At 37.8% G+C, this 26,520-nt stretch overlaps 1 protein-coding gene across 4 annotated transcripts in view; it reads left to right on the forward strand.

Moving 5' to 3' along the window:
• The window catches only part of HEPH (hephaestin), a 71,875-nt gene that overhangs the window by 23,104 nt on the left and 22,251 nt on the right, over positions 1-26,520 (forward strand). For all 4 annotated transcript variants that reach the window (XM_023525015.1, XM_023525017.1, XM_023525018.1 and 1 more), the window contains 7 exons: positions 4,958-5,089; positions 7,472-7,683; positions 8,624-8,774; positions 11,076-11,288; positions 15,851-16,064; positions 17,622-17,761; positions 18,541-18,672. In XM_023525015.1, the coding sequence (XP_023380783.1) occupies positions 4,958-5,089; positions 7,472-7,683; positions 8,624-8,774; positions 11,076-11,288; positions 15,851-16,064; positions 17,622-17,761; positions 18,541-18,672 (1,194 nt within the window). The remainder of the gene's footprint in view (positions 1-4,957; positions 5,090-7,471; positions 7,684-8,623; positions 8,775-11,075; positions 11,289-15,850; positions 16,065-17,621; positions 17,762-18,540; positions 18,673-26,520) is intronic.

Here is a 26,520-nt window from a genome sequence, read left to right on the forward strand (position 1 = left end):
GTCTATATATATAGTCTGTTTATGGAATCAGGGTAATGGTGGCTTCATAAAAAGAGGGAATCCTCCCTCTTCTTGAATTTTTAGGAATTGTTTGGGAAGAATAGGTGTTAATTCTTCCTTCAATATTTGGTCAAATTTACCTATGAAGCCATCTAGTTCAGGACTTTTGGGGGAAGAAGTTTTTTGTTTATTGATTTAATTTCATTGGTAGTAATCAATTGGTTCAGATTTTCTGTTTCTTCTTGACTCAATCTTGGGAGAAAGTATGTTTCTAGGAATGTATCCATTTCTTCCAGATTGTCTACTTTATTGGCATATAATTGCTTGTAATGTTTTCTTGCAATCTTTTGTATTTCTATGGTGTCCATAGTTCCTTCTCCTCTTTCATTTCTGATTTTATTTATCTGGGTCCTCTATCTTTTTTTTTTTTTTGATGAGTCTGGTTCAAAGTTTACCAATTTTGTTTATCTTTACAAAGAATCAGCTCTTGATTTCATTGATCTTTTGCATTATTTTTCTAGACGCTATTTCATTTATTTCCACTCTCATCTTTATTTTCTTCCTTTTACACACTTTAGTTTTTATTTGCTGTTCTTTTTCTGGTTAAGTGTAAAGTTAGACTGTTTATTTGAGATTTTTCTTGGTTTTTTTTTTTTTGAGGTAGGCCTATATTGATACGAATTTCCCTCAAAGAACTGTTTATGCTGTGTACCATATATTTTGAGTCATTGTGTTTTCATTTTACCTCTAGATATCTTTTTTATTTTTTCCTTGATCTCAATGTTCACTGTGTATTTTCCAGTTGTTTTATTTTTTTTTCTTGTAGTTGATTTCTAGTTCCATTATATTGAGTTCGGAGAAGACATATGATATGATTTCAATCTTCTTAAATTTATCGAGACTTGTTTTGTGGCCCGTCATGTGGTCTATCCTGGAAAATGTTCTATATGCATTTGAGAAAAATGTATATTCTACTGCTTTGGGGTGATATTATCTGAAAATATCAAGTATATCTGGTCTAGAGTGTCATTTAAAGCTGCAGTTTCCTTATTGATTTTCTGTCTGGAAGATCTGTCCATTGTTGTCAGTGAGGTGTTAAAGTCTCCTACTATGAATGTGTTGCCGTAAATCTCTCCATTTATGTTGGTTAATTATAGCTTTATATATGTAGGTACATCTATTTTGCATGCATATATGCTTACTAGAGTTATATGCTCTTGATGTATTGATCATTTTATCATTACGTAATGTTCTTCTTTATCTCTTATTACAGCTTTTGTTTTAAAATCAATTTTATCTAAGTATTGTTATCTCAGCTTTTTAAAACATTTCCGTTTGCATGAAATATCTTTTTTCCATTCTTTTCTTTCAGTCTGTGTGTGTCATTTGATCCAAGGTGGATCTCTTGTAGACAGCATATGTATAGGTCTTGTTTTCTTATCCACTTGGCTACCCTATGCCTTTTGGTCAGAGCATTTAATCCATTTACATTGGGTAGTTATTGGTAAGTACATAGTTACTGGTATTTTATTATTTGTATTTATGATCCGCCCCCCCCACTTCATTTTACAGAAGGCTTTTCAGCATTTCTTGTAATTCTGGCTTGTTGGTGATGAATTCCTTTAGCTTTTTCCTCTCTGGGAAGCTCTTTATCACACCTTCAATTTTAATTGATAGCCTTGCTGGATTTTCTTTTTCTTGTTTGCAGATTTTCTTTTTCATCACTTTGAACATTTCGTGCCAATTCCTTCTGGCCAACAGTTTCTACTGAAAAATCAGCTGTCATTCTATGGGAATACCCTTGTAATTAACTAGCTGCCTTTCTCTTGCTGCTTTTAGGATTCTCTCTTAGTCTCCAAACTTTGGCATTTTAATGATGATGTCTCTTGGTGTGATCTGTTTGGTTCCCCTGGTTTGGGACTCTCTGAGTTTCCTGGACTTGTATGTCTATTTTCTTTGCCAGGTTAGGGAAGTTTATTGTCATTATTCTTCAAATAAGTTCTCAATCCCTCATTCTGTGTCTTCTCTTTCTGGTACCCCTATGATGTGGATGTTGGATGTTGTCCCACAGGTCTCTTAAGCTTTCCTTATTTTTTTTCTCTTTTTTCTTTTTGCTGTTCTGATTGGATGTTTTCTGATTTCTTGTCTCCCAACTCACTGATTCAGTTCTCCACTTCACCTTATTTACCGTTGATTCCTTCTATTTTTCACTTTGGTTATTGTATTGTTCTGACTGGTTATTTTTTATGGTTTCTGTGCCCCTTTTTATGCTTACTATCTCTCTGTAGATGTCCTCACAGAGATCACCTATTCTCCCCCTATGTTCTTTGAGCATGTTCTTATAACCAATGTTTTGAACTTTGTTTCTGGTAGTTGCTTGCCTCCATTTCATTTAGTTTTTTTCTTCCCCCCCCCCCCCGGAGTTTTCTCCCGATGTTTCATTTGTGGCATGTTCTTTGTTTTCTCATTTTAGTTGCCTCTTCATGTTCATTTCTATGTATCAGGAACATCTTCCTGCCTTGGCTAGGTGGCCCTATGTAGTAGGTGTACTGTGTGGCTCAGAGGCCCAGTCTCCCTGACTACCTGCATTGGGGGCTCTGGATGTGTTCCTTGTGTGGGTCATGTGTGTTCTCCTGTTGTAACTAAGCCTTGATTGCTATTACCATGTTAGTGGATAGGATCGATCTCTGTGTTTGACTGGCTATGGGTTTGGTTACACCCACAGGGAGTGGGATTCGCCCCAGCAGGCTATGTACTTATTAAGACCACCCTTTTGGTGTGCTGCTTGTAGGGCTAATTAGGTGATGCTCTGTTGTAGTCTGACATCAGCCTTTGGGTATGCTGGTTCTGGGGCCCCTTGTGAGGGGCTCCCGTGTAGGCCAAGGGTTGCCGCTTCCTTTGATTGTTCATTGTCACCTGGTATGGGCTACAAAGTGATCCACAAACAGTTGCTGCCTGTGCTGGTTCTGGAGGCAAGTGGGAGACATGCTGCAAGCCAAGGTTGGATATCTTTAGTATCGGGCCTGGGGTGGCTTAGCAAAAGGACCAGTACACCTCAAGGCCTAGGGCTGCTTGCCAGCTGCCCCTATGACTTTTCAGCTGGAAGAACCTTTGGGTAATATGTGAGTTGGGTGGAATGGGACCCAGGGAGTCACTGGAGTAAAGTGAACAAATTTCACCTGGCTAATGCAAAGTCAGGTTTCACGCCAGTGCTGAATTTGCAGCTTCCTGAAAAAGTCTCAAGTCACAGCAAGGCCAGCCATTGTATTCCTCAGGACCTCAGACCCCCACATTCCACCCACAGGCTGGCACCAGTGGCTCACCACCAAAAGTCTCCCCTGAAATGTGAGGGCTGTGCACAGGACATGTGAGCTTCTGCCTGCCAATAAATGTATGACCAAGGGAAGATGCAGGGTGGGGCTGGCTGCCTGACAACAGATCACTGGGAGCAATTTGTGGGCTGGGTGGGGCAGAGCCCCAGGAGGGCATGAAGTGGAGTGAACTGATCTCACCAAGCCAATGCAGCTTCAGAACTGGCTATGTGGAGAGAAGTGTCCAACACAGGCAAGATTACGCTCACCTGTACAGTGCCTTGGAGGCGGCCTAACAAAGAAGCAGTGGTGGCTGCCCCTTCAGCCCTTGAGCAGGTACCATTCAACTTAGTTTTTCCCCATATGCCTCTTGTACCTTCTGAGCTGCTGACCCTCTGCCAGAGCCCAGGGTGAATGTCTGCAAGTGAGTGAATCTGTTCACAGGCCCTTTAATGGGACGTCTGGGTTTTCAGGTTCCATTTATATCACCCAGATGGCTAGAATCCTCACTGGTTTTTATAGTCACATTTTGTGGGAATTCCTCTTCCCGGGGCTGGAACTCTGTCCTGGGGAGCCCCTGTGTGGGGCCAGGGCCCCTCATTCCTTCAGGGGGGCCAGGGCCCCTCTGAAGCTGCACTCTCCCTGCTGGTGCTCAACCACTACACATGAGTGCAGGACCAGCCCTCTTCGTGTCTCTGCCCCTCCTTCCAGTCTCAATGTGTTATATCCTCAGATGTATGTGTTGTGATCATCTAGACTTCAGGTGGTTCTCCAGCTTGTTGTTTTGTTTTGTTTTGTATAGTTTGTAATTTTAATGTGGTCATGGAAGAAAGTGAACTCTGTTTTCGCCTAGTTTGCCATCTTGATTGGAATCTTGGTCTATTATGTTTTTTTTTTTTTAAGTCTTCTATTTCCTACTCATCTTCTATCTGTTTTTTTTTTTTTTGTCATTATTATGAGTGGCGTATTGGTCCTAGTCTTGAGCAGAGATGGAGCATTAGGTATGGACATTGAGTAGAACCCAAGACAGAAACTCTGAACTAGGGTTAGAATCAGCATAAGTGCTCAAGGTATTGTCTTGGTATTTCTGGTTGGTCTCAAAGGTGACCTAAGCTAGATTAGAGGTGGTAGGTAGTATAACAAAGAAAAGTATAGTAGTCATGGCTAGCCTATCTAATCCAGGGCCTTTATAGAAGATATAATAATTTTATTTGCTCAAAATTGTTTTAGAATTGAGGCAAGCTCAGATATTTAGATGGGCCCTGCCAGGAAATGCAACTATGGCAAATGGGGAAATAAAGGCAGGGGAAATAGGATTTAATCTGATAGTGGGGAGGGAGAAAGCCCTGGTTTTAGTTCCTGTCTCAGTTCCTAATCAGTCATTTGAACCTGAACAGATCAATTCTACCTCTCTGAGCTGCAGTTTCCTCATCTGTAAAATGAAGATATTCCCTGCCCTGTGTACCTTAGAATTATATTTGAGGATCAAAATGATATCATGGATTCCGATGTGCTTTTTATAGCTGCAAAGAAAACCGTTCTCTATCTTTTTCACATCTCTTTTTTTTTCCCTCCCTCTTTTTTATCCCCATCCTCTCTTGCCATTCCTATTTTCATTTCCATGGTCTCTTCTTCCCATTTGACAGGGCCAGTGATCCGGGCTGAGGTGGGTGACACCATCCAGGTGATCTTCTACAACCGTGCCTCACAGGCATTCAGCATACAGCCTCATGGGGTCTTTTATGAGAAAGACTACGAGGGAACTGTGTACAATGATGGTGAGCAGGCAGGGTTTCCAACTAATGTGGGCTGCAGGTAGTAGCAGGTAACTCTAGAGGACAAATAAATAGGGAAGAGAAGGAGTGAGAAGGAGGCAGAATTAATAGCCATGTGTGGATATTGTTGAATGAATGTGTATTATAGCAAGACAGAGCTGGACTCAATAAGAGACCACTTTAAAATATATTCTGATTATAAAAATAATATATATGTGCTATGGAATTTTGAAAAAAGTAAAAAATTATAAAATAAATAAACATAATTCATAGATAATTTCCATTATATTTTGATATATCTTTTAATATTTTTCTGTCATTATAAAAATGTCTATATTTATAGATTTGTAATCATATGGTTTATACAATTTTATATAATACTATTTTCATTTACCATTATATTTTGTTCATTCTCCCATTGTATAATAATGTTATAAATATTATAATAGCTATATAATACTGTCGAATGGGTTTGCCATAATTTATTCATCTTATCCTATATTGTTTGTACATGTAAATTTGTTTCATTATTTTAGAATATTCTAAATTATATTGCCATGAATGAATATGTACATATGATTTGGATTTCTATTTTTGGAGGGAACACTAGGGTGGGATTATTGAGTAACTAATTTCTTGTTTTCTCTGAAAGTAGTATGAACACATGCTAATCCCAAGCCAAAAATATGAAAAATACTGAAAGCATAAAGGGGAAAGTTACAGTCAAATCTAGCCTAAAAAAACACTTTATAAGGCAGCTGACTAGTTTCTTCAAAAAGTCAGTGCCACAGGGAAAAATGTTAAAGAGACAACACCAAGGGCAATGTGCAAAACCTTTTTTATTAAAAAAAATAGCTTTAAAAGACATTTGTGAGATAATTAGAAAATTTCTGTTACAGAGTGGATATTAGATGACATTAGAGTATTTTTTTAGGTGTGGTAATGTTATTGTAATATAGGAGATACTGATATATTTAGAAATAAAATTTCATGATGCTTGCATTTTACTTCCAAATAATTTAGCAAAAGCAAGCAAACAAAAAGTGTGTGTACATATGTGTGTGTAGATAAACCTACACATAGATGTAGATGAATTAAAGCATACAAAAAGTTAACATCAACTCCAGGTGGTAGGATGATTATTGTATTAACCTTGAAATTTTTCTGCATGTTTGAAAATTTAAAAATTGGGAACAGTGAGTTAATAAGGAAAGATAAGCTAATAGCATCGTAAACTATACCATCCCATTATAGGTTCTTCTACAAATATCCTTGCATATGCTTCTTTGCATATTTTTATGACTATTTCTTCAGAAGAATATATTTTTATGATGTGGAATCACTGTGTCTAAAGGTGCACACATTAACATTTTTAGTAACTACATCTAAATTGCTCTCTGGAAAATTTACAGTCCCATCAATTTTGAGTTCCATCAACAGTAAATGAGAAGGATGACCTCACCAACACAGGACAACCATTTTAACCTTTGTCCAAATCTCGGTCTTGTGGGAAAGCAACAAAATTCATTGTTGTTTTAATCTGCATTAGGTTGAACATTCTTTTTAGTATTTATTGCATATATTACAGTTTTTATAGGCATGAATAATTTTAAGGCATTTAATACATTTTCTCAACATTTTTTTTTTCCAAAAGTGCTGAGAGGTATGTCATCTGGACCATTTCTCACAAACACTGATTATTTTCACTTGTAATATCTTGCTAATTTGACAGGCAAAAGTTATCCAGCATTTTCATTTGTACTTTTGGATTACTAATAGGTTTGAAATTTTTAAATAAAATTTCTGTGCATTGCTTGACTTTGACTTGTGCCCATTAAGAAATTATAGCCTTAGTGTTCTTTTTCACACACACACACACACACACACACACACACACACATATATATATATATATAACATATATACATCCACATGTACATACATGCATACATATACAAAGGAACAATATTCAATAATCAGAATAATTCAAAGATGAAACAGACAATGATGGAAGGTAGTGAATCTCCCATCTCTGGAGATTTTTAACCAGAGGTAGAGATATAAGAACAGATTAATGTATGTTTTCGGGTGAGGAATATTCCAAATAAGTTTTAAAGGCCTTTTATTCCTTAGGTCCTATGAGTTTGGAAGTTTGGGGAAGTTCTAATTTCCCCAGTTCATTTAACAAGGTGTGACAGAACCAGGAACCAAACTCTAGTGTCTTGACTCCTACCCAGGGCTCTTTTCAATATTCAATATTCCATGTTACTGTTGTTCATACTGCTGCTCCATAATGCTTTTGTAGTTTATGATCTTTACCCCACAGTTTGGAGCTGATCTTCACTCTAGCCAATGTGAGTAATGAGTCCCATGTTTCCCCTGCAGACTCATCCCACCCTGGCTTGGTGGCCAAGCCCTTTGAGAAAATAACATATCGCTGGATAGTACCCCCCCATGCCGGCCCCACTGCTCAGGATCCTTCCTGTCTCACCTGGATGTATTTTTCTGCCGTGGATCCCATAAAAGATACAAATTCTGGTCTGGTGGGCCCCCTGCTAGTGTGCAAGGCTGGTGCCTTGGGTACAGATGGCAAACAGGTATTGCCAGGGTTTCTGGCTAAAAAGTCTGTTGAGAGGATGACGAGGCTGGGTTGCTGAATAGGAGTTAAGCATGGAACTGGGTTCTAGAGGTGAGGGGATAGAAAACAAAATAATCAAGCTATTGAATCAGACATTAATAGTTGGTGACCGTATGCTGTCTTGCATGTTATTCTTTTACTATCAAATACACATCTTTTTTTAGTCTCTTGCTTTCTAACTTATATCAGCTCATCAATACCTCATTTTTGTTAGCCTCGGTGGCCCCTGACCCTTGCTCCAAATTCCTAAATCTGCTTTAATATTTGCTTTTCTTCTTTTATATCCAGCCCACCATTTCTAGCTGTGTAACCTTGGGCAAGTTACTTAACCTCTCTTTGCTTCAGTTTCCTCGTCTGTGATAAAGATTAACAATGGAAGAAGATATTTTGGATTTTTGTGAGGGTTAATTAAAATAATCCATATGCTGCTTAGTACAGTGTCTGGTACATAGTAAGCACTCAGTAAATATTAGCAGTAATAATGATAAATATCGTATTAATAATTATTATTTTTTATTTTATTTTCTAATACCCTTAGAGTCCTCCTATGATTTTTAGCCACATTTTTCCACTCCTCCCCAGCTAACTATAGGTTCTCTTCTATTATACTCTGTGACTCTTCTTCATAATCCTGATCTTGTGCTTCTTCTTTGCTCTCATTCATCTCTCCCTTACAGTCTTGTCACTTTATTCTGACTTTCACTCACTGTGATTTCAGGTTACCTGTGGAAAAAGTACCTAGCAACAACTGCAGTTCTAGGCAGGAGATATGGGCTTTGCTCTGTGCATGGAGAAGGAAACAGGAAAGAACCAGGGATCATTGGGTCTAGTGAATAACAGTCTACAACTGCTGAAACTGTTGTTATTTTTCCCTCTCTTCTCTTCCACTTGGCCTACAGAAAGGGGTGGATAAAGAATTCTTTCTCCTTTTTACTGTGTTGGATGAGAACAAGAGCTGGTACAGCAATGCCAACCAAGCAGCTGCTATGTTGGATTCCCGACTACTCTCAGAGGATGTCATGGGTTTTCGAGATTCCAATCAGATGCATGGTATGGGGAGTGAGTGCTTTTGTCCTGAGCTACAATTGAGATGTTATAAGTAATAAAATTTAACCTAAACTTAACCATGACCCATCCTTGAAAACACTGATTCCACTGGTCCCCTATGCCCAAGGGCAGAGCTAGTTCGAGGGATTAAATCTGACAAAAGATCTTATACTTAGCACCTTATGTGTGTCCTGTGTTACACAGTATGCGAGACAATGGATAAAGGTACTGTGAAATGAGGATTGCACACAAGGAATCTACCATAGACTGAAAAGAGTGAGCTGAAATAATACATTTCCGGTCTTATCTCCTCCATTATTGCCCACTACCCTTGCTCCACAACCCATACTCCAGCCAAACAGGCCTATTTTTCTCTATATGGATTTACCTTATACCTTTCTAATTTTGTGCTTTTGCAATGCTTTGCCTTCCACTTGAAATGCCCCTTGTTACATCTTTGCCTTCAGCCTGTAGAAATTCTTTTCATTCTCTAAGTCTCTATTCAAAAGCTAACTCCTCCATATAACAATTTTTTTTATCACCCAGTCCCAGGATGATGACACCCTCTTCTGAACTACTGTTGCATTTTTATCTGATTATTTTAATAGCATGTTTCACACACTCTCCAATATTGTAGTACATTGCTTTTGACTTCTGCTAAAGTGTAGTCTCCTTAAAAGTGAGTATTATTTGTTGCTTATCTCTGTCTAATATGCAGCAAATGCTTGTGAACTAGTGAACTAATAAATTAATGAGTAGGTGGGTCAGTAGGTGAATTAATGAATAGAAAGACATGGTCCCAGTTTTCATGGAGCTCCCAGAATTTTGCAATGAGAAGAGACTAGGAATATCCATGAAGCGATTATAGAAAATCTGAGACAGACTATAATTAAGTGGTAAATCGTGTGAAACAGATTTTAAGTGACATAGAGTTCAAAGGAGAACATTAATGAGGAGAAATCCAATTAAAAGATTCCTGGAAGAAGGGAATGCTTGAGCTGGAGCTCAAAGGCTAAACAGGCTTGCAATCAGACATTATAGGGAGGTGAAGTAGAATCAGAAAGTTAACAGTGTTCCCATCAGCATTCTGGAGAATTACCCAGTAGGGTTACTCATTAAAGCTAGTTACATTGAATGTGGGGACATTGAAAAGGGATCCACTTCAAGCAGGCTTCCCTACATTTTTGATGGGGATATGGAAGGTGAAAGCGGTCAAGAGCAAGTGTGTTGTTTATTGGCTCCATTTCTTGGTTCTCATCACCAGTCAGTTGCATTAGCTGGAAAAACTAAGACAGTCCTGAGAACCAAGTTCATTCCAGTTTGAACTTATGAAGCACCTGATTAGTATCAGGCAACATGTCAGGTGCTTGGGTAGCCACACAGATACATAAAAAAGGAGTGCTTCCTGCTAGGTCAATCTAGTGTGGGAGATAGGTGTATAAGTAAATCACTGGGTTATGTGGTAAGTGATATGGCAGAATTTTGTAGGGGACATTTTCATGGAAACTAGAGATAGAATAATAAATTTGTTACACAGGGGAGGTGACATTTGAGTTGAGGCATGATGAATGAGTAGCAGTTTGCAATAGAGACCAGAAGGAAAGTATATTCCAGGCAGACAGAACAGTATGTGATGTCAACAAGTGTATTTTAAGTACCTACCATGATTAAGGCCTTGGACTGCAGAGGCAAATAGAGCTCACACAATAATGCTGTGTATATGTGTGTGAGAGGGGTGAAAGGATAGACTGCAGGCAGGAGTACTAGGGAGGAGGCTTTTTCAGGAATTCAGGCCAGAGAGATGAGGGGTAGAGCCAGGGCAGTGGTAGTGAAGATGAAGAAGAAGAGGTAGATTTAAAGCTGAGTATGAAATCTTGGGAATCCCAAAATTTTAGAGTGATGGAGAATGAGAACAAGACAGAGGAGAAACAAAGGGGTTGTAATAGAACCAGAAAAGTGTGGTACTATCAAAGCCAAAAGAGGAGAGCTTCAAGAGAGTAAGAATAGAAGAGTTTGATACTATCGTGTGTGTGAAGGAGTTGCAGTGGAGAGTAGTTGAGTTTTGCAAGGATGTGTAGAGTGGGGCTGTAGGTGAGGCCAAAAAGACTAGTTGTGCTCTCATCCCAAAGAGGTAGGCCTTCATAAGTAGAGCTAAAGTGGCTTAGGGAAGAAAGCAGGGAGTTGAGGATGATTCAGAAATTTCATGTTGTGGGAAACTGTATTACAGAGCTGATTTCATGCTCTTGGCCAGTGCTCAAGTAGTCTGATTTCATCACCCCATCCTATCTTGTTTTTGTTTTCCAGCAATTAACGGGTTTCTGTTCTCTAACCTGCCCAGGCTGGACATGTGCAAGGGTGACACAGTGACCTGGCACCTGCTCGGCCTGGGCACAGAGACTGATGTGCACGGGGTCATGTTCCAGGGCAACACTGTGAAGCTTCAGGGCATGAGAAAGAGTGCAGCCATGCTCTTTCCTCATACCTTTGTAACAGCCATCATGCAGCCTGACAACCCCGGTAAGTACCTTAGCAACTGGTCCTAGGCTGAGAGGCTTTGTTAGATATAGGACTGGGTAAAGGGGGCTGGTGATGAGAAAAGAAGAGTTATTTTGTTTCTCACTCTTCCACAACCATTCCATGTTATGGTTATTTGGATTCTCTTCTCAGCTGCAGGCAGGACAGAATGAGAAACTTTAAAAACTCTTTTGTGGAACAAGAGAGAAACAGAGATGCTGCCCAGGGTCAGGGCAATTCTTATATAGGCAGATGGTGGACTTGGCCATGTAGTCCCTTAGCTGCGTAGAGATTCTATAGTCCTTGCATTGGGAGGGAGGTCCATGAGATACACCTATAAACACTTCCAACTCTGATATTCTGTGAGGATTTCTGGTGGGAATGAGATGTGAGTGTGCTGTAACAGTTTCAGACCAGGAATTGGAACACACAAACTTCTAGTACAGGCTCTTTCATTAACTTGCTGTTTAATTTTTGTCTAATCACTCCCTTTCTCTGTGGTTAGATTTCTTTCTTCTTTCTCTGTCTGTCTTCCCTCCCCTTTCTCTCCTCTTTTCTCCCTCTCTCCCTTTTCTGTCTCTCCCTCTCCCTCTCCCTCTCCTTCTTCCTCTCTCTCTCTGTTTTTCTCTCTACTTCTCCTTCTCCCTGTTTTTCTTTTGGAAATAATTTTGACTAGAATATTTCTCCTGATTCTATCTATGCCTAACATTTCATAATGTAGCAGTAATTTCTCTTTGCAGTTCCTAGGGTATATTATTTTTCTAGGTAGTGGGTGGAAATAGTGTTTATAAGAAAAATATCTGTCAGTTCTGTGCATTTCCCACTAAACTTTATTTTAGTTTTGTAAATTGCATTTCTATTTGGAAAAAAACAATCCTAAACAAAACAAGTCTCCTTGACAATTTAGTAATTTCAGCCTGGCACTGGGGTTGACAAACACTTGGCATAAAGCTGGTCTCCACAGACTTTTTGGGTCCTTATTCCTGCCCATCTACCTGGGAATTTTGGTTAGGGCAAGTTAGTAGCAAATTAGAAAGAGTTAATGGAGCTAAAAGGAACAACAGAAACAAATGCTTTTAGTGAGGCCTGGGGTGGGGAACTTATAAGTGAAAAAGACCCTTCTCTCTAGCCTTGGTCCCAAAGCCAAACCCTAGGTTTAATCTCCTTCTTGCACAATTAGCTTGGCTCCCCAGTGATGTCTATATGTCTCCCAGGGCTCATTCTTATTTTAGATATATTAATTTTTGTGTGTGTGCCACACTGAGGCCCCAAGGAGGGTATCTTTAGATGGCTTAAAAGCATTCTAATCTGATATAAGAGAGAGGGAGTGAATGGGTTTATATGATAAAAGCCTTGAAATGTTACTCTTTGTCAAGATTCCTGAGTTTTCTTGTTAGCAAAAGCCCAAACTCATTTTACCTTTGCATTTTCTAGAACTTTCAAACTCTTTCCTCTTTCTGAAGAGTTATCAAGTCATAGAATGTTGGAACTGGTAGAATCCCTTTGAGATAATCTCAATTCACTTCTTTTACCAACAAGAGGAAGAGACAGAGGCCTGAAAGGGAGAAATGCTTTGTTCAGATTAGATGTGTTGGCTCTAATTTTTCTGTTTTTTTTTCTTCTTCTTCCCATTCTCCTTAAATTCCTATTGATTTTTACTCCTAGATGATATCTTGAAACTGAAATCTCCTTTATTCTGCCTATGGGGACTTGCTCTCTGATTAAGACTGTGAGAAACCATTGTGAGTAGCTCTCTAAAGACAGGGCAAAAGTACCCAGTTAATGGAAAAGGCAAGACCAGAATCCATTTTGGGGATTCTAGAGAAAGAAGTAGTGATGGAGATGGGTAACTATACATATTTAATTAGGTAGATTCGTGGATAACTTTAGAAACACCACCAGAGAGAGCCAACATGCTATGTGCTGGAGGCTTACAATTATGTGGAACAAATGTCCAGAAAAAAATCCGGCAAAATGTTAAAAATGTTTCAGTCATGTAGGTTTATTGGTAATTTTTTATCCTCTTTTTGCTCTGCTTTAAATTTTAATAAGCTTATATTGCATTTAATAGAAATGACATATCATATTTAAAACTATCACTCTGCATAATATACCTCAACTCTTCCAATAAATCTACTGATACTAGAGTTTTAATAGCCAAGAAAAATGGTAGATAAAAACATTAGAGCAATAAAGGGGGTCAAATATATGGTGACAGAAAGAAATCGTAACTGTGGGTGGTGAGCACACAATGCAATATATATATATGACTTACTGTTGAATTGTACACTTGAAACTTACTAGAATTAGTTGATCAATGTCACCCCCAATAATTTTTAATTATAAAAAATGCTAGAACGATGTGTTATTCCCCACCAAATTTATGTTAAAGTTCTCAACAATGAGAAGAATATTTATGATTGTCCTGATCCCTCAGGGTTTCTTTCCTCTCTTTCATTGTTGGAGCTCTTTCTTTATTCATTATTTCTTTTTTATCCCCCTTTCCTATCCTTCTTTCTTTCCCCTGATCTTTTTCCATCTGGTCTTTCATTTTTCCTCTTCCTCTTTAATCCTTTCTTTTTTAATATATATTCCTTCTTTCTTTTTCCTCTTTTTTTTCTTTTAATCACTTTTATCCCATTTTGCCTTTTGTTTTTCCTTTTCATTCTCCCCCCTTCTTTATTTTTGTTTATCTTCCTTTCTCCTTGTTTTCATTATTTCTTTTCCTTTTCTTTTACTCCTATTTTCTTTTATTATTTTTTCTTGTCCTACAATTTACGTCTTTTCTTTCCTCTCTCCTTGTCTTTCTCTGTTTTTCTCTTTTCTTCCTCACTTATTTTTATTTTCCTTTTATATTACAATTACATTTCCCCCCAAACAGTAAACATCTGTTTTCTTCCACTTATTTGTCTAAATGCTAGGAATGTAAAGATAAATGAGTCAGCTAACAGTGAAAAAGGGAGATAGATGTGTAAACAATATTTATAAGGCTGCGGCGCAATTTTCCCGGTCACATCTGGGTGCTCTAGTTATGTCACTTGTGTGGGTTGTGTGTTTTCTCTTGTTGTAGTTGAGCCTTGGTTGCTGTTTGCACTTCACTTGGAGGGATTGACCCACAGGATTTGCTGTGAGAATTGGCCAGTGATTACAGTGGAGGAGTTGTTGTGTAGGGACTGACTCCACAGAAAAGGATTTGGTTTAGCAGGGCTCTGGTGACTTCCCTGTCTTCCCTTTGTGTCATACTCAGTTGCAGCCCTACATGGTACTCTGGTTTGGTCTGAAGCTAGCCACCAGGTGTGCAGGCTCCAGGGCCTCCTAGGAGGGGCCTTGCTGCAGGCTAAGTTCAGCCACAGTCTGTGCCCTGCCTAGGGCCACCTAGCATGAGCCACCAAGTAATCTGCAAATGTGCTGGTCTTGGAAGTGCCTCAAGAGGCCAAATCACAAACCAAGGCCAGCTGCCACTAATGCCGGGCTTCAGGCTTTTCAGCAAGAGGTACAAGGCATGCCAAGGCCAGATACTGCTTGTTTGGGTTTTGTGAACCTTTGAATGATTTTAGAAAAGCCTACAACTTGAGCCAAGACAGGCCATTTGTACAGAAAAGCTACTGGAAGCCCCTTGGGTTGGTCTGCAAGTTCCTTGGGGTGGGGTCTCAGGGAATTACCAGGGCAGGGCAACAAGTGTTAGCCATATTGACGAAGATTCAAATATGGCAGCTTCCTGCATCTGCACACTGGTAGGGCTCAACAAAGAAATAATAGGTGGGAGAGCTCAACAAAGAAATAATAGACCCTGCCAGCACTTCTGTCTAGGAGAAAGCTGCCTCTTCAGCCCTTTCTCTAAAGCCAGACAACTCATTCCTTCCCATGTGTCTCTGGCATTTTTCGAGGTGCTGACCCAGAGCAGGAGCTCAGAGCGAATAAGTCCATTAGTGAGTAAGTTCATGCACGTGCCCCTTAAGAAGAACTCGAGTCTCACTCAGCCACAATAACTGCTGGTTTTCACAGCCAGAAGTTATGGGAAGCTCGCTTCTCTTTTCTGGAATCCTGGGCTGGGGATCCTGCTACAGACCCCTCGCTCCTCAGGGGGTCCTCTGCAGCAAGGTATTCTCCTGATTTTTAACCACCACACTTGGATGTGGGACCAGTCTGTTCTATGTCTCTGCTCCTTCTACCAGTCTCAAGGTGGCTTCTTCTGTATGTCCTTAGTTGTATAACTTGTTTAGCTAGACTTTAAGCAGTTCTCAATTATGATTTTTCTATAGTTTAGTTTTAATTTCGATGTGGTCATGAGAAGGGACAAGCAAAATTTTTATCTGCTCTGCTATCTTGACTGGAAATACCCAGAGTTTAGTTTTAAACCCAGACAGTATAACTTTGGAGCCAGAACTTTTAACCTCTGTGCTCATTGCTCTCAATAATCCTTCAATAATCTTTTATCTAATGCATAGAATAGTCTTATCTGAAACTACCCACTCTCTGCAGTATGCCTAGAGAGAGGCAGGAAACATCCCAGGTGCTACACAGGGGTATTTTAATTCAGATTTTGCTCCTTCTTCCTTTTTCAGGGATATTTGAGATTTATTGCCAGACAGGCAGCCATAAAGAAGCAGGGATGAAGGCAATCTATAATGTCTCCCAGTGTCCTGGCCACCAAGCTACCCCTCGCCAACACTACCAGGCTGCAAGGATCTACTACATCATGGCAGAAGAAGTGGAGTGGGACTATTGTCCTGACAGGAGCTGGGAACTGGAATGGCATAACCAGTCTGAGAAGGACAGGTAAGGCTTCAGAGACTGTGGATCATTTTACAGATAAGGAGGATACTGAAGTTCTGAAAGAAGGAGACACTTATCTAAAGTCACCTAATAAGGCACCAACAAATCTGGTGAAGGGGCTAGAATGCAGGTAAGGTGGAACTCAGTGCTTCTATATTGCTATACTGTGGCGCTGAATTAAAAGACCTTATCCACATCTTCATGATCATAATCTTTCCCTCCTTTCCTCTGGTTAGCCAGAAGGACTTATACTGTGACTTAAATTTTATAGAGAACTTATTTGTGGGACTGAATACCCCAAGAGCAGCTGTCCATTTACAAAATGTCATTAAGGTGCAGCTTAGGCTTATGCTGTATAGCAAGAAAAAAATAGTGTGGCTTAAATAGGTTATAATTTTATTTCTTGCTTGCATAATAGTACAGAGATGATCAGTCCAGGGCCAGTAGGTGAACTAGTCACACATAACTCTTGCTTTTATCTCTGGAACTAAGATGCTTGTTACAATTGTAATCATTCCCAGCTATTGAAAAAAAAAAAAAAAAAGGAAAGAAGTCCAAGGCAAGCAGTATTGTCTGTAAGTTGATAATTTGCAAGTTATATACCCCACTCTGTCTCATACTTGATTATCTTGAATTTATTCATATGGCCATACCTAGTTTTGAGAAAATTTGGAAAGTGTAATCTATGGTTAGGCAGCCATGTGTTCAGCTAAATCCTAGGTAATTCTATTACTATAAGGTACTGAGATACAGTTTAGCAATTTGCACTATAATTTATTTTCAGTACTCTCACAACCCTTTGCCAATTCTTGCCCTTTATGTTGGTTGTTGAAGGTTGAAACCTATTTGCCCACTTGTTCTGAAACCTAGAACAAGTGACTTTCCTTTTTCTTGGTATTAGTTTACTCATCTTTAAGGTAATGTTGAAAGAACTTGACAAGAAGGTGAAAGGGAAGAAGCAGCAGACTTGAATCCAACTTCCGGCTCTCTTTCTGGCTGACAGTATCAATGAAGATGTGTCCTATCACATACGGACTGCCGATTCCACCTCTGGACATACCTACCTTATCAGTCTTTTGGGAATGTCAAATAATAAAATTAATAATAAAGCTCTTTGTAAAAAGGAAAGCATCCCATCAAGAGAAATCTGTAAGATTCCATTTCCTCCCTATCTCTCCCCATCTCTTCCTTCCAGCAGCAGAAGCAGTTAGTACTTTCCTGACACTTTGTACCTTGTCCTTTTGTCAAATGAATTCCATCTAAGACATCATCAAGGCTAAAGCTAGAGACTATGTCTTCTGATTCCTATCCCAGTACTCTTGCCATATAAATTGTACTACAAATTCCTATCTGGATGATGGCAAACAAAAGAGCATAAATAGATAATGAAATCTGACATTTATAACTGTATGTATGCATCCAATGTGGTGAAGAATCTGACATTAGAAGGAATAGTCCCCCTTCTTATATCTGTGACATGAGCTTAGGTCTGATGTAGCTTCCCATATGAAAATGAGGAGTTGAGAACAAAGTGCTGATACCAGTTTTTGGATTTTCCAGTTATGGTCACATCTTCCTGAGCAACAAAGATGGGCTCCTAGGTTCCAGATACAAGAAAGCTGTATTCAGGGAATACACTGATGGTACATTCAAGATCCCTCAGCCAAGAACTGGACCAGAGGAGCACTTGGGAATCTTAGGTAAGGCGATTTCACTTCCTTCTTAGTATCCAGAAGCCTATGTTGCTCTTAGACAGGTTACATCGTATCAGGAAGGCCTCCCATTCTTCATTAACAGTTTTGTTTTCCTTATGATATATTGGAACTATATCATATTTTATAAATCAGCCACAGAAATAAGAAATCAAAGGGGGAAATTCATGAATTCTGCTGCAACATGAACCAGATATTTTTAGGCCTCTATATCTAGGAATTTCTGAAGGTGACAGATTTTTGCTAAAGGCAGGGGAATGTAGAAACATCAAAGAGTAGAAAGAAAATGGTACAGGGAGCCAGTATGACCCTTGCACCCCAGTTTAATTGTTGCTGCAGTTTCTTCACTTTGGCAGGGGCCAACGAGTTTCCTCAATCTTGTCCTCATGCAGAAGCGATCCACTGGCCCTTTAAGAGAACCCAGCAATTCTTTACTCTGCATCAAACTCTAACTCCTTATTAACAATTATTACACAGAGCTCTGATTCTCTAGAAACTTGGGGTATTATATGGAGAGAGTTGAGGTGGGAAAAGTGGGAGTAACTGGAGGTATAATCCCATTGTTGAAGTATCCTCATCTTGTATCAGTTTAAGGGCTTCTGAAATTAAAAATGAAGTCAGTCATGACTTTCAGTCTCAGGAGGATCCTTCTCAGGGTAAACTCTTAATTCTAGGGAGTTCCTACATATGTCCCTTTCTTTAATGCCTTTAATGTCTCTGTTCCACTACTCTACTAATGAGACTTTTTCTTCTATTGCATATATTAGGTCCACTTCTCAGAGGAGAAGTTGGTGATATCCTAACTGTGGTGTTCAAGAATAATGCCAGCCGCCCCTACTCTGTGCATGCCCATGGAGTGCTAGAATCTAGTACTGGCTGGCCACTAGCTGCTGAGCCTGGTGAGTGGGAACACTTGGTGAAGGGAAAAGGATGTGCAGCACGTCTTCAGCCCTCTGTTTTGCTTGTTTAAAAATAATGCTCTTAGAGAACTGAAACAGGAAGGTTAGCCATGACTAAGCCACAACCATAGAGTTTATCTCTATGAAATACTCATTTTCTCAGTCAGAACAGGCTACTATAGGTTTTATTGTTTCATCAGCAAAGCTCATAACACCAGTCACACATGAGTCTTATACTGGCTTTGACTCTGAATACAGATTGAGCTTCTAACCCTCTCTAGATCTGAAGTTAATCTTGGCTATAGTATGATCTCCCAATCATGGGTAGTTACCTGTCTCAGACCACAAACTGATCCTTAACCTCAGTTATAATGTTCTTATCCCCTTAGTACAAATTAACTCTAACCTCAGTCACATACTAAGCTCCTGATACTAAATGTAGGGTGACTATAATCTTGACCACATTCTCTTCCATTCATTCATTCATTGGATAAATATTTACTAGAGGCCTACTGGGTACAAGAACAATTTTAGAAGGTAAGGATGCAGTGGGAAATAATACTTGTTCCTACCCTTAAAAAAAATGTGGGCTGTTATCATAGAGAGACAGGCAAACTGGTAATTATAATGCAGCTAAGATCTAAATCAGCAGTTCTTAAATTTTAGCATGCATTACAATCACCTGGAAGGCTTGTTAAACAATAGATTTCTGGGATCAACCCTCAGAGCTTCTGATTCATTAGGTGTGGGATGGGGCTCAAAAATTTGCTACTTCAAACAAATTCCCAGGTGATTTCGATGTAGCAGGATCAAGAAATATACTTGAGAACCACTAATACAAAGGCTGAGAAAGAAATATACAAGTAAAGGGATCATGTGAAAAAAAAGTAAGGAAAAGGAAGTTCAGATGTGACAAATACAATGTGTAAAAACCCAGTAGTAAGAGAGATGAAAGTTGAAGTAGAGAAAAAGGAATAGGTGCCAAAAAGATCAATGAGGCAGAATCAACAAGATTTGGTGATTAATTGGATATTGAGGGTTAGAAAGAGAAAGATTCTTGAATAAAACCCACATTTTTGGAGGAAAATTCTGAAATGTTACCCAGGTTTTTGGCTTGAACAACCAAGTAAATAGTGATGCCATTCATCAAGATAGGGAACATGGGAGGGAGCTGAGTTGAAATGGGTGAGATTGGATGATGATGAGTTCACTTCTAAATTCATCGAATTTGAGATGTCTGTAAGATAATCAGATCTAAATATCTAGTAGAAATAATACTCTGGAGCTTAGGAGAAAGATATGATCTGAGGAATGATGTAAGAAGCATCAACATTTAAGTAATAATTGAAGGCAAAGGAATGAACGCAGTCACCATGGAAGAGTATATTAAATGAAAAATCAAGTATCCTAAGACCCTGAGGAAGACCAATTTTTAAGGGAGGTACTCATTGAAAAATAAGCTTGAGGTTGCTTCCATATCTTGGCTATTGTAAATAACACTGCAGTGAACATAGAAGTGTCCATTAAAAGACAATTGGATAAAGAAGTTGTGGTACATATATACAATGAAATATTACTTGGCCATAAAAAATGAAATCTTACTATTTGCAATGATATAGACGGATCTAGAGAGTATTATGCTAAGTGAAATAAGTCAGACAGAGAAAGACAAATACCATATCTCACTTAATGTGAAATCTAAAAAACAAAATTAATGAACAAACAAAACAAAAAACAGACTCAGACACAGGAATCAAACTGGTGATTGCCAGAAGGGAGGGGAGCCTGAGAAAAAAATAAGCAAGATGTTAAAAATAAAACCAGGAGAATATGGTATCAAAATGGTAATAGGAAGATTATTCTAAGAATAAAGAGGTCAATAGTTTCAGCTGCTTCAGAGAGGTTAAATAAGATCAGAAGGGAAATTTTTCCATTGGATATAGCAACAGGGGAGTGACCAGTGATTTTAATAAATTGCTGAGAATAGAAGCCAGATTAGAATGGACTAAAGAGTAATCAGGAGATGTGGGAGTGGAAACAGTGAGTGTGGTTTAGTTTTAAGACAGGGAAAATAATTTCAGGCAATAAGAAAGTCTGTGGTTTGACCAAAGGTGAAAGTAAAGTGGGAGTGAATGACACTGAAATTGAGATTAAAGAACTGATAGGCTAGAGAGTTTTATGAGTCATCCACATCGATTTTGAAGTCACTCAGAAGAATGGGGGAGATTGGGGTGGAAAGAAAAATGGTGATTCAAGTACTAAAATAATCCATAAATTACAAAAAGGAGAGAAGTGACACATTGGAAGCAGGGAAACCAGTTAGAAGTTTCTTGAAGAAATCCTTAGAAGTGATGATAACTTTAACAAAGATGGTAGGACACGAAAATTGAAAGAATTAGATAGGTCTGAAAGATGTTAAGGAAGAATCAATAAGATATGATGATTGAACAAATGTTTAGGGGATAAAGGAGATGGTGGAGTTAAGAATAACAAACAAATTTTTAGATTATGCACCTGGATGCTGGTACCACTCACAAAGAAGATAAAAAATGCAAGAAGCAGGGGGTGTTTTTGTTTGTTTGTTTGTTTGTTTAGAGGGGAAATATATGGAGTTTCTATTTTAACATCTTGAATGTGAGGTGCCTGTAAGTCATTCAGGTGGAAATGACAGTGCTTATAAGAACAGGAGGTTATACTCAATTTGAGTATGGGTCTGTAATTTGGAAGAGACACCTCGAATAGATATAGCAACTCAGCAGTCATCAGTAACACAAAAGATGATCCTTAGAATCATGATTATATATGAGATCACCCAGTTATATAGTGTGTAAAGTAACAATAACATTGCTTTGAGAATGAAACTTTGGAAAATACCATTATTGAAGAGAAGGTGATCTATCTTAAAATACTTCGTAGATTTAAAGCAGTTTTAATCAAAATCACAATTGGACATTTTTGTACTTAAACGAAAGGATTGTACATAAAGTTCATTAGGAAGAAAAAAAGAATACCTGGACAAGAATATCCAATAATTTTTTAAAAGATTAATGAGAGAAGATAAGCACAACTCGATAGTATAGCATATTATAAAGGTACAAGAATTGAAACAATATGGCACAGCAAAAAAAAAAAAAATCAATAGGGCAAAATAAAAATTCTTGAAATAGACCCAAATTCTGCCTTTGTCAATAGTAGTGTAAGTATAACTACTCCAATACTATCCCACACTTCTTCCTTCTACTTCCCTCCTTAGATAGCTCCTCACAAAGGAGATGCTATTATCAGTCAGAACACAGAGTATTAGTTGGACAATGGTTTATTGTTTCTTTCATCTCAGCACTTACTGTTGCACTGCCTGCTTCCATGTGGTAAGTTGACCTGTGCCTATAACTGGGTAAATTGGTTATGTGAGTTAGAAAAATACCTGCACTGCAGATCTAGCAATCTTAATTTTATGGGGCTAGAAAGAGGAAGCCTTGCTTAAAGCCTTTAATTCAAAGCTTTATTTTTCAACTCATCTGCTATCAGAACTCTGCAACATGGGTTTCTGGACACTGGCTCAACTACTGAAAAAGTGGTACTTTCATTCTCATTTGGCTACTATATTTTTATTAAATTTATTGTGGTGACATTGGTTAGTAAAATTATACGGGTTTCAAGTATATAATTCTATAATTCATCATCTGTTTATTGCATTGTGTGTTCACCACTCGAAGTTAAATTTCTTTCTGTCACCATATATTTGACCTCCTTTTTCTTTATCAACCTCCTCCTTTCCCTCTGGTAACTACTAAATTGTTGTTAGTGTCCATGAGTCCCTATTTATTTGTCTTGTTTGTTTGTTGCTTTCAGATTTACATCCCCCATATAAGTGAAATCATATGGTTTTCAACTTTTTTTGACTTATTTTGCTTAGCATGATAATCTCAAGATCCATTTATGTTGTCGCAAAAGCAGTATTTCACCTTTTCTTATGGCTGAGCAATATTCCACTGTATATATGTACCACTTCTTTATCCAATCATCTATTGAAGGATACTTCAATTGTTTCCATGTCTTGGCCACTGTGAATAATGCTGCTATGAATATTGGGTTTTATATATATAAAACACTGAAATATATATATTTCAATTTTTGAGAGTAAATACCCAGAAGAGGGATTGCTGAGTCATATGTTAATTCTATTCTTAATTTTTTTGAGGAACCTCCATACTGTTTTCCATCATGGTTGTACCGATTTACACTCCCACCAGCAGTATGTAAGGGTTCCTTTTTCCCCACAACCTCTCCAACACTTAGCCTTTCTTACAGGTGTGAGTTGGTATCTCAAAGTGGTTTTGAATTTCATTACCCTAATAGCTAGTAAAGTCAAGCATCTTTTCACATGTCTGTTGTCCATTTGTATGTTTTCTTGGGAGCAGTGTCTGTCCATGTCCTCTGCCCATTTTTAATTGGATTGTTTGTTTTTTTGTTGTTGAGTTGTATGAGTTTCTTTATGTATTTTTGGATATTAGCCCCTTATCAGAGGTGTTGTTTGCAAATATCTTATCCCATTCAGTTTGTTGCCTCTTTGTTTTGTTAATGTATTCTTTTGCTGTGCAAAAGCTTTTTAATTTGATATAGTTCCATTCATTTATTTTTGCTTTGACTTCCCTTGCCTTTAAAGTCAAATTTATAAAATCTTCTCTAAATCCAAGGTCCAAGAGTTTAGTACCTATGTTTCCTTCAATGCAATTTATTGTTTCAGGTCTTATTGCAATGAAATGTTTTGATTCCCTTCTCATTTATTTTTGGGTGTATTCTTTGTGGTTACTACTCAGATTATATTTAACATTCTACTTTATAACAATCTATATTGAATTGATAATTTTACTATAATTGCATACAAAAATTCTTCTCATATATAGCTCCTCTTCACCTTTAGGCTGCTGTTTTCACAAATTACATCTGTATATCTTGTGTGTCTAATAACATAGAGCTATAATTATTTTATGCATTTGTCTTTTAAATCATATAGGAAATAAAAAGTGGAATTACAAACCAAATGTAGTCATACTGACATTTTTTATTTGCCTATGTAGTTACCTTTAACAGAGATCTTTATTTCTTCATCTGGCATTGAGTTATTGTCTGGGATCCTTTCAGTTCAACCTGAAGGTCTCCCTTTACCGTTTCCTGCCAGACAGATCTAGTGATAATGACCTCCCTCAACTTTTGTTTAACTGGTAATGTCTTAATTCATGTCTCATTTTTGAAGGACCATTTTGCCAGATATAGAATTCTTACTTGACAGTTTTTTTTTTCTTTCAGCATTTTAATGTCAACTCAGTTCCTTCTGGCCTCTATAGTGCTGGATGAGAAATCAGATGTTAATCTTGAGAAGCTTTTCTTTGTGACAAGTCTTTGTTACTTGCAGCTTTTAAGATTCTCTCTTTGTCTGTTTTGCTACAGCTCCATTGTGTCTTGGTGTGTGGGTGACTTTGAGTTTACCATACTTTGAGTTAGTTGAGCTTCATGGATGTATTGATTCATGTTTCTTCAATTTGTGGGATTTTTCGGCTATTATTTCTTCAGGCATTCTTTTTGCCTCTTTCTCTATTACTTTGGGGACTCCCATATGTGCTTTAAATAAAATTAGTTTCTGTCCAAGTTTTCCTTCAGCTCTTTGGGCATATTTAGACAGCTGCTATAAAATATATGTCTAGCAATTCCTAGGTTTTGGCTTCTTTGGGGTAGTTTCTGAAAATTTATGTTTTTCCATTGAATGGGACATATGTTCCTGTTTATTTGTATACCTTGTTAATTTTCATTGAAACTTGAAAATAATGTGATAACTATGGAAATTAGATTCCCCGCCTCTCCTTTCCAGGGTTTACTCTGTGTGTGTGTGTGTGTGTGTGTGTGTGTGTGTGTGTGTGTGTGTGTGTGTGTGTTTTATTGTTGAAGGCTTTAGTAGTCCATTTGTTTAGTGACTTTTCCCGACTATTTTTGCAGAGATTGCATTCTTCGTTGTATATGAGTACTATAAACCACTTTTGAAGTCCCTGTTTCTTAGCTTTTATTTAACTAGTGTTTTGACAGAAATTTCCTTCAATGCCAGGAGCTGAAAAAGAGAGAAAACAACGCTTCTAATCTTTTCAGATATGCTCTGTACAAAGGTCATCTTTCAACACTTAGCTGTGGTTTCCTTGAAACTAGGGATCAGCTTGAGGTATAAACTTAGTGTCTTCTCAGGTATTTTTGAGCATGTATCTTGCCCTGGGCTTTCTAAATTCCTCCATATGCACGAGCGTGTTTTGTTGCCCTAATTTCCAAAAAAAGCTATTTCCTCGGCCTTTTCTCCCAGACTGAAGGTCTATTGTATGTCTCAACCGTAATATTTTGTCTCAGTTAGCTCTGAGTTATTCATCCACTTTACAGTATTTTGAACAATAACTACCACTTTTTCATCCTGGATGAATTGAGAGTTAGGAAAAACAGACAAGCACCTCGTATCACTCCTTCAGGTAGAACAGATGTACACAATATTTTTTTTTGAATAATACCTGGATATATAATGGAAAAAGGAAGAATAGTACAAGGAGATATAACCATTATAAACACATATATACCCAATAATACAGGACCAAAATATATGAAGCAACACCCGATAGGGCTTCAAGAAGTAAACATTAAAACAAGAATTATCATTAGTGATTTTAATACACCCCTCTCTGAAACTGCTATATCAGACAGAACCAAAATAAGCCAATAAATCAAAATTCTGAAAAGTGAAATTGATAACCTTAAGCTAGTAGATAGGTACTTGCTATCTAAACAATCATCATTAGAATACTGCTATAAAGACTTGTAAAACTGCAAAAAACATTGCCAGAACTAGGGACCACGTTCTCACGCTGGGCATGTGAGCTGAACTCTTCAAAACTGCTTCCACACACCAGCGAAGTATGGGACAAAGGCAAGAAAATAATTCCACAAAGTTTTCTGATTGTCTCTGGTTCTTCTTGATTCAGCATTCATTAGGTTGTTATAAATTATGAACTGTTTTCCAGTGTTCTAACAAAATTGTTTTTGACATTTTCTGCTAATTTTTCATTGCTTTTTTTTGTTGTTATTTAGAGATGCCTACTACACCTTTATGCTGACCACTCCCTTATCTTACAGATTTTTATCCCATTTATTTATTGAAGAAACAGGTCACTTATCCTGTAAACTTTGAAGTTGCCTTAATGCACCTTTATGATCTCTTTTTTTTTTTTTGCTTTTTATAAGAAATTAATATCTATTAAATTAATAATTTCATTTTGGAGTTTATTTTACAGTTATTTTAATGTGTTTATGTTTATATTTATATGTACTAACATATTCTTTTGCTTTTTATAACATGGGGATTGCACTATGCAGATATTTCTACAATATGTATTTTTATTTATCCATTTTTTTATAAATACCGTGTTGTACTCTGTGGGATAGATTTACCTTATTGCATTTAAGCATTTTCACACTGATGGATGCCTCAGTTGTTTTCTTTTTTTGTTTGTTTGTTTTATAATAAGCTTCAGGAAATATCCTTAAATGGGCTGCTTGGTGAACACGGATGGGTTTTATAGCATAAATACTAGAAATTGAATTGATGGTTGTAGATTATACAGTTTCAATTTCCATAGGAACTAAAAAAATGCCTTCCAATATAACTTGTTTACATTTCCAGAAACACACTATTAGAGTCTTCTTTTTTTCAGATCCTTGGCAGCACTGAATGTCATCAATTGTTTTATTTTCTGCCAATCTGATGGGTAAAAATTGGTACTTCAGTTTGCTGTAATTTGCATTTCTGATTACCATTGA

Source organism: Pteropus vampyrus, unplaced genomic scaffold (genome assembly GCF_000151845.1).
Source record: "Pteropus vampyrus isolate Shadow unplaced genomic scaffold, Pvam_2.0 Scaffold516, whole genome shotgun sequence".
Lineage (NCBI taxonomy): Eukaryota > Metazoa > Chordata > Mammalia > Chiroptera > Pteropodidae > Pteropus > Pteropus vampyrus.